Genomic DNA, 12,758 nt, shown 5'->3' with positions numbered 1-12,758 from the left:
TGGTTTTTCTCCCATCAGGAACACACTGCTCGTTTTGGATGAGCCATTACTCAAGGTGTATGAATTCAAAAGACTCACCTGGGTGAAACTCCACCTTTCTGCACCTCGAGTCCTGGGTGCTACAAGATGAGCAGCCTCGGTGGTCTCCCACCTTCCTTGCTGTTTTTCTCCTCTGCTGTAGAGCATTGAGTTTGTTTATTGTCAGGTTCTCTTAGTGTCTGGTTGCACCAGAAACCTTCAGGTGCTGTTTGAACATTTCCCATCTGCGATTGCTTTAGCTTGCAGGTTTTTTGGGAGGGAGATTTTTCTGCTGATAGGGGGGGAAGGGCAAATGAAAGTTGTGCAGGTTCACGCAATTTGCAGTTATTTAAGTGTTAAAGGCCAGTGGTGTGTTCCAGTACACTCTTTTGATGTGTTTTTATTGTAAGCCTTTCAAACGTTTTGCCTTTAAAATCCTCTTCAGACCTATGTGATTTAAAATATTCCCAGGCTGTCCTATTAATTGTGTGATCTAGAAACCAAAGCTTTGCTTGAAAGAGTGTTGAGGTTCATTATTTTAAATCTCAGAAAGCCATTCATTAGGAGTGAGGGTAAACCAAGTTTGGGGGGTATCTTGATGTTAACTACTGCTGATTTCTAATGTCATGCTCAACATTTTGGCTTAGGGAATTGCCACCATTTCTCCCTTGCAGCATAATAAAATCTTTTCATTAAAATTTTGGTGCTCCAAACAAATATGGAACGATATATATATATGTGCACAGGGTACACCTGCCCTGTGCATGCCTTGGGGGAAGGAGTGGTATTTTGGTTACAGAGCAATCACTTCTCAAATCTATTCTTAATTTTTTGGAGGGAAATTGTGTTTTTAATAAGGCTTATGATGCACCAGAAACCAGTGTTAAGTAAAGCATGTTCTCCCTTTGGCAAGAACTTTAATACTCCCTTCAGTTGCAGCTTGGACCTTTGGTTTTACCTGGTTTGGTCACTGTTATGCTGAGAGTCAGCTGGCTTTGAGACAGCCCCAAAAGCGATAGTTTCCCTTGGCCAGTTCAGAAAACGAAGGCAATAACGTTGCTGACAGCATTGCTTTTCCCATCGCTCGTGTTGTAGCACAGCTCTGCCTTCACAGCACTGCTTGGGGTTTTATTTCTTCAAGCTCCCGTTGACTTCAGTAAGGAGTCATGTTGCCAAATTGCACATTTTCTTTAATAAACTAAACTCCTTTCAAAGAGCTAATAGCTTTTAGTTCGTAAGTCTCTTGGACATCTTCATCAGGACAGCTTGTTCTTTGATTTTATAGCCATTAAACAAAGCGCTTTATGATAGCTGAAGGGGACAATTGCAGGAACAACAACCCAGCAATCTGTTTCACACTTGCTTTAGTCTGCAATCTGCTGGTGTGCTTTAAATATTCGACAACTCCTCGTGTTCTTTTCTCCAAGTGTGAGTTACACACAAGTTTGCTTGCAAAGCTCCGTTTGTGTGAATTCCTTGGGTTTTTTGCTTTGTGTGACAGTATCTACAATCTGCTCTGAAATGCACTTTTTTTTTTTTTCCTTTCTTTCCACAATTAATCAAAACTTTGCCACTTGCCTTTTGTGGCAGGGCAGTTTTGGTTTGGTTTGTGGTTTTATTATACTGAGATCCATGCAGCCTTATATATATCCCCCTTCCCCCAAGCTTAGTTTCATCAACCTCATTGTACTTTCTCCCACCTTGCCTGAACCCCAAGTTTACAGCAACATCCTTCCTCTTTCCTACTCAAAATCCAAAAACCCAAACGCTGACTGGGCAAAAAAAAAAAGACCTAAGAGAAGGTTTTATGAGTTCAAGAAAATGATGATGTACTTAGTTTAGTCCAAAAGTGTCGCTGGACAGCAGCATCTTCCTTGCACCTCTGTGCCCTGTCTTTTTCTGCTGGGTTGGATGTGGATTACTGGGGGCATTGTGCATTTTTGTGGAGCTTTTAGCACTTTTTGAATGCTCTAAATGATCAGTTAAGGCTCAGAGTGTCACAATGCCTGGAGTTAATGCGGAAATGCAGGTGGTGATGGTGCAAAGTGTAGAGGACATTTGGTGGTGCCTCCAATCCAGCTTAAAAATAGAGCATAACTACTATTGCTGCAGCTGAGTGGCGATACTAAACGTGTAAAGCTCTGTCCAGCAAGTCATTTAGCCAGTTGTTGCATTTCAGGGTAAGACTGCTGGGTTTTTTACATGCTCTACAAAGTGTATGCTTCATCCCTTATTAAATAGGGGCACCAAGTCACATCAGCCCCATTCCTTCTGGGAATTAGGGTTGTGGCCTCTGCATCCGCTTATTGGTTGTCTAGCTTGCTGTTAACATTAGAGATTAACTGTTGAAGCCACAAAGAAGTGTGTCTGCAGCTCAGCTTCAACTGAAATGCTGTTTCCAGCCCAACCTTATAGAAAGTGTGTTGGTTTGTGTTAAAAAAAAGGGAGCTGCACTGCAATGCCTAAAAGTGCTTAAAAGAGTAGAGTAAAAAGATGTCTCATGTCATCAAGGCTTGCAGAGATTTACCCAGGGAAATGTTTTCTATTTTAATAAAACATATTGCAACAAGGACATGCTTGCCATTTGATACATTTGCTGTGTTCAGAAAGGAAAGAAACAATAAAAAAAGAGATGATTATTCAATAGATGCCTGACAGCATTTTCCTAGTGCTGTTATATAAAAAAAAAACCCTACCAAATTCTTTCTTACAGTAGTTACATACTGCTGCTAGTTTTAACTTTCAAAATGCTGCCCACAAATCCTGTGGATCCTGTCGTGGCCCAGACAGGTAATGACAAACAACCAGGATATCACAGCCTACAAGGTAAATAACTGCTTTAGGGAGACTTAAGTAGATGCATTTCCCCTCACAAAGGGTTCAGACTAAGACCTTGTGTCTAGCTTTACTTGCAATAACCTGTTCAGTTGTAGTAATGTGAATATTTGCAATTATCTGTTTGTACCCTGAAGCCCGTTAAAGCACCAAGGGGTTATTTTTCCCATATCCATTGATAGCCCTTTGCATTACGTAATACCTCTCTGATACGTGGGGAGGTTTTATCTTTGTGTTGGAACAATATGATAATAATATTTTCCTGTTTATTAAATTAGCAACTACTCCGTGAGATGCAACAGATGGCAAGTCGCCCCTTCGCCTCCATCAACGTTGCCTTAGAAACAGATGAAGAGCCGCCAGATCTCATTGGGGGAAGCATAAAGGTGAGAGCTGGTGCTTTAGGATGGTCCTCACCAGAATTAATGACGGATGCTTGCTCTAAACTGTGCTTAACACAATAATCCCAAATCTTCTATTTGCAAGAAAACCTGCAAGAAAACAGTAAGTCTGGCAGGGCCAACAGATGGCATTTTTGTTTGCTTTTGTCCCTTCAGGTATGCATTCCCAACTTTTGGGGTTGGTTCAGATAAAAGTTATACTGGGTGTGAGATTGTCTGTTTGCCTGGTTAGTTTTGGTGCCGTGCAAGAGGGAAGAATGCAGCTGCACACAGGAGAACATTTGGCTAGAAATAGCTGTAGGTGCTGCAAATAGAAAGCGTTTTTCTGTGGTATCTCAAAGGAAACAGGAATATAATCACGCCTGTGTCCTGTAATAGCGTTAACATACTGCTGATTATAAATACATGTTCAGATATATTGTTGTGATGCACAAATAGGAGTGTGGAGAAATCATTGTCTTACACCAGGCTGGCATTTTCTTAGACACAACATGTTGTATTTTTAGGAAGAGCATACACTTAAGAGGAGACTAATGAATGAAAGGATCTTTTTAATGTGGTGCTTTGACTAACAGACTTGTATACAAAAGGGAAAAAAATCAGAACCTGAGAATGCTGATTATCTTTGTTTCCCATGTGAGTAAGGTAACTGGTTTGTTTTATTTAGACTTCAGCTTTTTTGAAGTCTTCCTCAGTCCAGGCACAGAGTTTCTCACCACCTATTGCTGTGACAAGAGAGCAGGTTATGCTTTTCTATGAAAAAATGTGCATGTTTTAATTACTGTAAAGCACATGAAAACAATCTGATCCAAAAACTTCTGTTTGGCGAGTAATAATATTTCCATTTTAGCCTTAGTATCAGGAAATAGCACAATTAAGGCTGCCTACAGAGCCTTTGCTCATCCTTATTTATCAGTGAATATAGTCTTTCCTGCTTTCTTTTCACCTGCAGAATCTTCTGGCTGGGCACTGCTTAGGACAACCTTTTCAATATATCCTCTTAGTTTTGTCCTGGTTATTTGCTGTGTTTCACCCAATCCTCTAGTCCCAAGCTGGAATGATTCCTGTGATTGCCCCACATTGGAGTGCTTCATTAATTAATTCTTACCTTTCTCTGAAGTCAGGGATTATTGTTCCTATTCTGCAGAGATGAACCTGGGAGCATAGCAAAACTAAAGTAAAATTTGCAAAGGCCCTTGGTAATTTGGGGTAAATGAGTCAGCTTAACTGACCTGTCTCTAGGACCTCTCCTTGGAGGCTCTGAGTGATTCTCCTCCCTGTTGACTTTCATTTGACTCCAGATCATTCAGTTTTTCTGAATTTTTACCATTTCTGTACTTTTGTTGTGAGGATGGTAGGCACTACTGGAAGTCATTAGCTGCTAATGGCTTACCAAGTCTTTGAAAGAAGTGATATTAAAAGTGGATTGCCACTCAGCAAATTAGAATGAGCCTTTATTCATTGCTTCATCAAAGAAGCTGAGGAGTGGGTATGGATGTTCCCATATGGATTTGTGAGCCCATAGCCTGGCTGCTGCTGGGTTTGGGTTGCAGTCTGTCTGCCTGGGGCACTTCCCTTCCCCTCTTTCCATTTTTTGGCAATAAGCTGACTAAAAGCACCTCTCCCATAGGATCAGGCCAGAACAAAGCTGTCCCAAGCTTTTTGATCTCTGACAAGTTTGCCTACGCTCCCAAACTAGAGTAGATAGGAAACGTTGGATCTCTTATGTTCTGATTAGTGTGTTATTTCTCCTCTTGTTCATCTGGCAGTGCTTTTTCCTTTTCCATTTGGGCTTTGTTGTTCGCTTTCTCCTCTGTCTGTCTTTGCTTTTTGTTTTCTTCTCAGTTTCTTCTTCGATTGCAGGAATGTTGAACATCTCCTCTTTTGCAGTGCTTCCATGGACAGCACTGCAGACGGGATTTCATCTTTCTCTCACTTGAAGCTAAGCTTCCTTGCTTTCCCATGTCTGCCATCATCTTCTGTATCTCACTTGTCTGACCTCCTTGGGTTACTCAGGAACGGATGGAGAAGGCGGGTTTAAGCATAAGAAGCAAGACTGTGGACAGATGTCCTTTTTCAGACCCAGAAATTGTTACCAACTGCTAATTGCCGTCAGTGCTGATAACTCATACAAATGTTTCTAAATCCACTTCAAGCATAAATGAGGCAGTTTGGTGCAGGCAAATAGTACCAACCTTGTATTTAGCCTGAAGCCAAGTAGGGAATGTGGACGTGGACTGTTGTACCAGCAGATAACTTCATCTGCTGGAAGACACAGGTACAGAATGAGGATGCTTTTCCATGGCAAGGAGAGTTGCTAAATTTGAAGGGGGGGATTATATAGGGATTTTTTTATCATCTTTTGATAGGGAGTAAGTACGTATAAAAGTTTGGAGTGTTTCAGCAAAATGGAAATGGCATGGAGAGGAAACTCAGGAGACACATGGGTTGTGAGCAACTTGGGGAATGATGCTTCTGAGAGAGTCTGGTCTGTTGGATGCTGCATATAAATGAATTTAAATAGAAATGAAAAGCCTGACTCAATGCCTGTGGGGTCAACTTCAGTTTTTCTCCTTATCCCTTTTGCACCTGCATGGGGAAAAGCTTTTAGCAGGAGGGAGCTGCAGGAAGATGGGCCGGGATGGTACAGAAAAGTGGAATTGGATTTTTCTTTGTGTTTTGTTAGTTCTTTAATTATTAGCCCAGAGAGAGTGACAAGAAATGTTGCTATGTTGTTGGACTGTAAGCCATTCTCCAGTTGTGCCAAAATTTGAGACCCTTTGCTTTAATTCAAGAAATCCAGACTTGTGTTACCATAAATGCGTCGGTCTTTTTCTTTCCCCGAGTGCATCAAAGCCTTTGGTTAATAAGGAGTTTACTTGAGGGTTACAGGGGAGAAGTAGAAAATAGAACGTCTTGTCTGTGAGAGATTAATTTCCTTTTCCATTGTGCATAGCCAATTGGCAGCCAGTGTCGAGCTAGTTCCATCCTAAACTGATGTTTTCCAGCTGGACAGTATTAGAACCGTGTTTTCAATTAGTATTTTTCCTGGGGTACTTAGAAGTAATAGAAAGTGTTTTACCTGCAGGGAAACTATTCATATTACAGTCTGCAGCTAGGCAACGTGTAACTAGCTGCTTTGGTTTATTTCCCACTCAACAAATACCCAATGGATCACAAATCTACCACTAAATTTGCTTAGTTATTACAAAATCCATTGGCTTTTTCCCACGTCTTTTTGTGTGTTCAGAGGTGCTGTGTATCACAATTTTTTTTCTAAGAATATTTAACATCTCTGGGTATCTGGGATTTATCCAAGTGCCTGAGCCACTATTACTCTAACTCAGGCTTTTTTGGTCTTGTTATCTAATTAATCTAAATCTTGTAGTCCTCTGCAGTGATGTTTAGAAGTAGCTTTTCTGAAGGAATATGGAGTATTTATAATTTTGCCATTGATTTCCAGGTATCTTGAAGCTGCTAAAGGCCTGAAGTTAAAGCTTGTAGATTCTTGGGGAAAAAAAAACCACACACACAGCATAGCCAAGAGATGCTTAGCTTGAGCAAAACACCTACAGGATCAACGAGAAAATTGTTGCTTTAGAAAAATTTATCCTTAAGTCAGAAAAAAAAAATTGCCTTGGAAGCTTTTATAGGATTTGAAAAACACTCTTCTGAAACAGAGCAGTTGCCTAGTAGAGCTGGTCTGTAGAGCAGCCTTCGTCGTGCTGCGTTCAGGGATCCAACGTGCAAAGCCCCTGCTAAAGGTGATTATTTTTGCATACGTGATTGACAGGCTGTCCACATCTAGAGTTGCCTAAATAGAGTGAGAGAAGTATTTGGTGAGCAAAATCCTTGTGAAGTTCATTTAGCATGCTCTGTACCTTCCTGCCGACGTGCATTTAATTCTGCTGCGTTAAGCTTCTGAGGGCAAAATAGCTTCACTGCAAATCCTTAATCAGACATCAGCTCACCAAGTTGGCTGATTCCTTAAAAAAAAAAAAAGGCAGAAAAATTGATGGAAAATAGCATCTTGCTCTAGTAATTAGTTTGCTTTGTTATGGAAGAAAGTGCTGTTGAGTGGTTTAAAGACTGCCAGAAGGTCCCATCTGTTCAAGAAGTACAGAGCTGAAGTGGTGGGCTGATTTAGGGGTGGGTAAGGGATACCACAGATTTATATTTTCGGTCTGCTTGTATTTCATATCTGAGCGGTGCCCTCGTGAAATTCCTTTCCCATTACAATTGAAGGTGCAACCATCAGTAATGAGCAGAGAAGTGACAAGTTAGAAATCCTGTGCCACAGGGCGGTGGGTTTGGGGGAGCTGCATGGGTACCACTGTGGTGAGGGCTGATTTGAAATGAAGCATCATCCAGCTCCAGGACCTCTACGGGGCAACTTCATCTTAATTCAGTGTAGCTCTGAGCCCTGTTATGTTGGGCTGCTTCGTGCAGTGACAGAAGTTCAGTGAAGAACAGCCAAGGGCTAAGGCAGCGATCATTTTTAGGGCTGTTACCCTGTTCTGGTTGACACCCTGGGTGACTCATTTCTCCTTTTAGCTCACATGCTATTGACCTGTTATTAGTCCATCAAATTTGCTGATGGGCCAGCTTCTCTGACCCTCTCCCAACCCACTTCACTTCAAAGGAGTTGGGTTAGCGGAAGCATGGCGAGCACGAAGTCTCCCACTTTGCCAGGCCACCGAACTGAGATTTGGGGGTCCTCTTCAAGCAGGCAGATGTGGAAGGATGACAGGCTTCAGCTGTGATATATAAAAGTAGTCTGAAGTAGAAATGACCAGGCTGTCGAGATGCATTGGAGGGGGACAGAGCGGGTTCGGGTTTTTCAGATGTACTATAAATAACCTGAACAGGAGAGTCATTCATTATCTTCAAATGGATAATGGTTGGAGGAAGGGGAAGAAATTGAAGGGGAAAAACACAAACCGAGTAATCTTAATCTGATGTGGCATTTGCCAGAGATAGTTCACAGCGCAGCCTTGGAGGCCAGCAAGGCTGGGTTTATCTCGCCTGACCTGTCTAAGCAGCCTGCTCAAGGCTTGTTAGCTCGCCTTTTGAAATGCAATTTAATTCCTAAATTATTCTTTCTGGGGTTTCCAGTATTTGCAGGTTCTAGGAGCTTCCTTCTGCCTTAACACACGATGCTGTTCAAAGCCTGTCAGGGTGTAGCTGTCTCCTTGTCTTTAGCCCAAGCGCTTCCACTCATTAGAGCGTCTGCGAGCGGATGGCAGGAGCCCTCCCGTCGCATCAGGCTGACGAGGGACGGACAAGAAGCGACATCCCAACTAGTACTTTAGATTTGGTGTTAATTGTGCTCGTGCTGGCCTGCTTTCTAATTTGTGGAGAAGGGTACTATCCCCTTTGAAGGAATGCCGTGCTAGCTGGACTTGCCAGTGGTAAGGAAACAAGCGTTATCTGGGCAGCCGAGGTGTGTAAAAGGGATTAGCTGCACTCAGTTGCGTGCAGTCTGGCTGCGATCCACACTGCAAAAGCAACAACAAAAACACCTGATAAAACCTTCACCTAATGAATTATTTCCAGTTAACTCCTGCCTGGTATCTTGTTTTGATTTCTGTTGCAAAATTAGGGGCTTTGGGAGGGGTGTGTGTGTGGGGGAAATTTTGCCACTTCTATAGTATAATATGGGATAGAAGTGTTTGGAAGGGAGCTATCATGAGATCAACAGAGACATCTGTTAAGCCTGCCATGTATTTAGGGAATGTTTGGCTGATAATTGAGGTGTAACTAGTTTTGGGTATGAAGACTGTAAATTCTCAGCAGGATGGACCCTGATTTTAGCTGATAAGGAGGAATTTGCTGGAGGGAGAGGAAGGAGCATGAAGCTTCCAACCTGAGAGGGTTGTTTTTTTAAGCTTTTATTTCCCCTCTGGTCACACCAAGCATCTCTTCTGATTGAAGTACTAATAACACCAGCAGCTTCTCAACACATTATCAGCGACCTGTTTGCATTGCTTTATGCCAGGCAGTTGTTCCTTGTGTCTTGTGTTTGCAGTCTTCATCCAACTCTCCTATTTCAACAGGTTCTTTACTTGTGCTTTTGTATGTGGGAAAACCAGCCAAGTGGCTGGAAAGAACCAGAAAACTCCTGCCTCTTCACCCCTACAAAATCAAAATAAATATCCACTGCTGGCCACATATATATATTTTGCACAGATTTGATACCCATGGCTTCATCCATCCCATTCCCTTCCCCAGGGCATCAGCAAGGAATTGAAAAAGAAGGGGTGAGCGGTGGCTCCCGTGAATGGCGTGGCTCAGAGCTGTGACACGAGGTGCTGTCGTTTCAGGGTGACTGCTCTCAAAATACAAACTCGCCTAGTGAAATCCTTTCCTTCACCAAGAGCTCATGCCTGTGTTTTGCTGGATTGACACCGTGCACTTTAAAATAGAAAGCAGTTGTTAAACATGGTGGGAGCCAACTCGGTGCCCCGCGAGGCTGGTTTGTGTATACGCTCCCAGTTATTGGTAACGGGGTGCTCAGATCTGTATTTTCAATTTCAGGCTGTTCAGATGAATTTTCATTCACCCAAAGAGCTTGAATATGTTTTTTTACTTAGTTCCTCACATGAAGGAGCCCAGTGTTGGGACTGAGTCATGAGCAATTCATTCCCCAGCCCCTTGTATCACTTCCAAGGTAGATATCAGGGACAAGGTAAATGTAAATTTTTAATCTGGACTCATTTTCTGCAAATTATTGCTAGAAGTTCATTCATCTCTATCTTGGAGGACATGCTTATTACCCTGAGAATATGATTTTTAAAACTTAATACTCTATTTTTTTGTAGAAAATTGCTTGTAACTTATTTTACAAATGTTCAGTCAGCTTTTAATGGCACAATTTAAAAACTTGCAAATGGAATTTGACCCTTTTTCTGGAGTGAAATCATCTGAAGAAGTGGAATCAAATAATAAAGTTGAACTGTTTCAGTAATGTTCCTCTTCTCTTCACCCCACCATAAGATTTTCCCTTTAATTTCTTTACTGGAAATTGAAAAGCATGTAAGAGTTATTTGGTCAAACCACAGAAATGTGTTTTCTTGTTAAGGAAAAAAAATTATCCACAGTACTTTTTTTATATATATATATATACATTTTGAAAAGCAATATGCTGGTAGTGTATTACAGAACCTAAATAGAATTGATGCTGTGTATTTTAAATTGCACTGAATATTTATTGTTCTAGCCATTAGTTTTATGTGACACATTATTAACCTTTAGAATTTGTCGAATATAAGCAGTGTAAATAGAAATAATGAGATGAAATAAAAAATAAAAAAGAGGAAATGTTTAGGTTGAACATCACACCATGCATCTTGATTGTGGAAAGCATCTGCTTTGAAATTGTCTCCCAAGGGAACTGGTGGTGCTTTCCACACCTGGGTCACCTAGAAATAGCCCAGACAAAGTCCTGGAAACTGCCCTGTGTGTGTAGAAAATCCTGCTGCAGGAGACAGACTAATTAGATGACTTAAAAGGTCTCCCAATGCTTTTAACTCTATAATTGTTTAAGCTTTACACATATTAAGTACATATCAAAACTGATAAACAACTGAAATTGTTTTTAGGTCTTGGCTGGTAAGGTTATCAATGGGAAATAGCTGAGAACAGCTTTCACTGCCTCTAGGAACAGTGGGTTTGTGCCACCGCTCGGTGAAAAACCATTAACTTTATATTTTCATCAAAAAAAAATAAAGGGTGGCCACTGTTTCCAAGTGCTGCCCATCACAAAAGGCATGACAGCTCTCCCCAGTTAAAACCGAGCTGCTGCAGTGCACCTTCCTGGCAGTGCACATTGCCCAGTAAAGCGTGTTTACATCTCTGCACCCGGCTGAGAGGTCCGTGATGGTTTGTTGGTCTTTGTTTGACATTTGTGCTATCCTGATTCACAGTTCTTGTTTTTTCTGGTTTTTTTTTTCCCTTCCATGTCCATTCACCGTAGCTTTGCTGGTGCAGAGGAACAGTCAAAATCCGTTGGAGGAGAAAGGTTGGGGCTATCAGCTGAGCAAAACTGTCACTTGCAGCTTTTCTTTGAGTACAAGCAGTAGCTTTAGGCAGGGTGTCTGACCAGCTGCAGTTGTCTTTTCATAGCCCAGACACATCCTGGGCTGCACAAACATCCATCCTGGTTGCCACCAGAAGGTCTGCCTACACATTCCTTACTGCCACTGTGCGTGTTGGCAGAGTTGCAAGTGTGCCCTGTGTTTCATGAGTCAGAGGCACAGCTCCTGTCCAATGGGCTGTTGGGTGGGAATTTGGCTTGTATAGATTGACCCACCACCAAAGGCCCCATTAACTGGGGGGTCTTTGTCCACCTGCTCCAGCAGCTGGGCTCCACTTTCCCCTCTGTGCCCACCTCCCGGTGTGGGACTCTGCTGTTCAGGCACCGCGTGAAGCAGTCCTCATGTGCCAAGTGGCTGAGGGATGCACCTTATTTGCATAGATTTGAATAATGTCTACTTTATTGTGCCATTAAGCCTTCAATAAAAAGGAATTGCTTCTATAATTCAACAATGGGTTTATCAAAACACTCTAAACGAAAGTCTCTGGCAGAGGCTCGTTTTAACCATCTGATGAAAGGTGTTACGAAGTTTGGAGATCAACTATTAATTTTTTTAAGTGGGCCATTAAAAGCCACCTGTCAGACTGAGGCAGGAGCATTTATAATGACCTGATGTCTGTTTCCCAAGTCCACTCCAAACCTTCTTGCAGAAAAGCAGCTTGGATGTGCAATAAAAGTCTCCAGAAACAACACAAGAGGTAGGCATGCTGCAGAGGTGGAGAAGAAAAGGAGATGTGAGCTCTTCTTAGGTCTCCCCACAAAAATTCAACTAGGTAAAGCCAGACAGCTTCTCCTGAGCTGCTTTGTGCCATGTTGTAGCACCTATGTAGCTCACGTCAAAACACCAGCAGGCTCACAGCTAGGCCACCTCTGGGTAGGATCCACCATCAAGATAGCTCTGGAGTTGCCGGTTGAATTACCCACACAGTTTCCTCCCTGTCTGCAGAACACAGTCCCCGGGCACCACCCCTGGGTTGCTCTGCATCTCACAGAGGGCACAGGATGCCCTTCACTCCCAGCTGACCTCTTGCTTGCATCAAATCCATCATTCCCGTCACTCGGCGTGTGAGTCATTTCATCAGGCTGCGCTTTGTCTCCCGGCCTGGCGAGCGCACGCTTGGAGATGAGATGCAGCATGAGTCACAGTTCAAAAAGCAGGTGCCTGAACTGGGGCTGTCAAAAATAAATTTGCAGGACTTGATTCTTTATGCCAGTTTTTGCTGTTATTAACTGCAGCTTGTCTCAGGAAAAGGGCTGGCTTTGATGGACAATAGACCATTTTTTTCCCCCCCTTTCAGGTTTAAGATCGAAATTTGCTGCAGCAAGATGATCTTGTGCTTAATTCCTTCCAAATTGGCTTGTAACTTCCTGACAGATTTTGGATGGGTTGTTGCAGAAGCTGTACTTCC

The 12,758-nt window shown here is 42.4% G+C and overlaps 1 protein-coding gene across 1 annotated transcript in view; it reads left to right on the top strand.

Annotated features, from left to right (window-relative positions):
* Window positions 1–12,758, top strand: part of ATRN (attractin) — a 153,841-nt gene that overhangs the window by 135,198 nt on the left and 5,885 nt on the right. The window contains exon 27 of the mRNA XM_084263364.1: window positions 3,132–3,239. Coding sequence (XP_084119490.1) covers window positions 3,132–3,239 — 108 coding nt within the window. The remainder of the gene's footprint in view (window positions 1–3,131; window positions 3,240–12,758) is intronic.

The sequence above is a fragment of the Gallinula chloropus genome (assembly GCF_964237585.1).
Source record: "Gallinula chloropus genome assembly, chromosome: 4".
In the NCBI taxonomy this organism is placed as follows: Eukaryota; Metazoa; Chordata; class Aves; order Gruiformes; family Rallidae; genus Gallinula; species Gallinula chloropus.
Note: the sequence above shows the minus strand (reverse complement) of the source record. Positions and strands in the feature narration are given on the sequence as shown.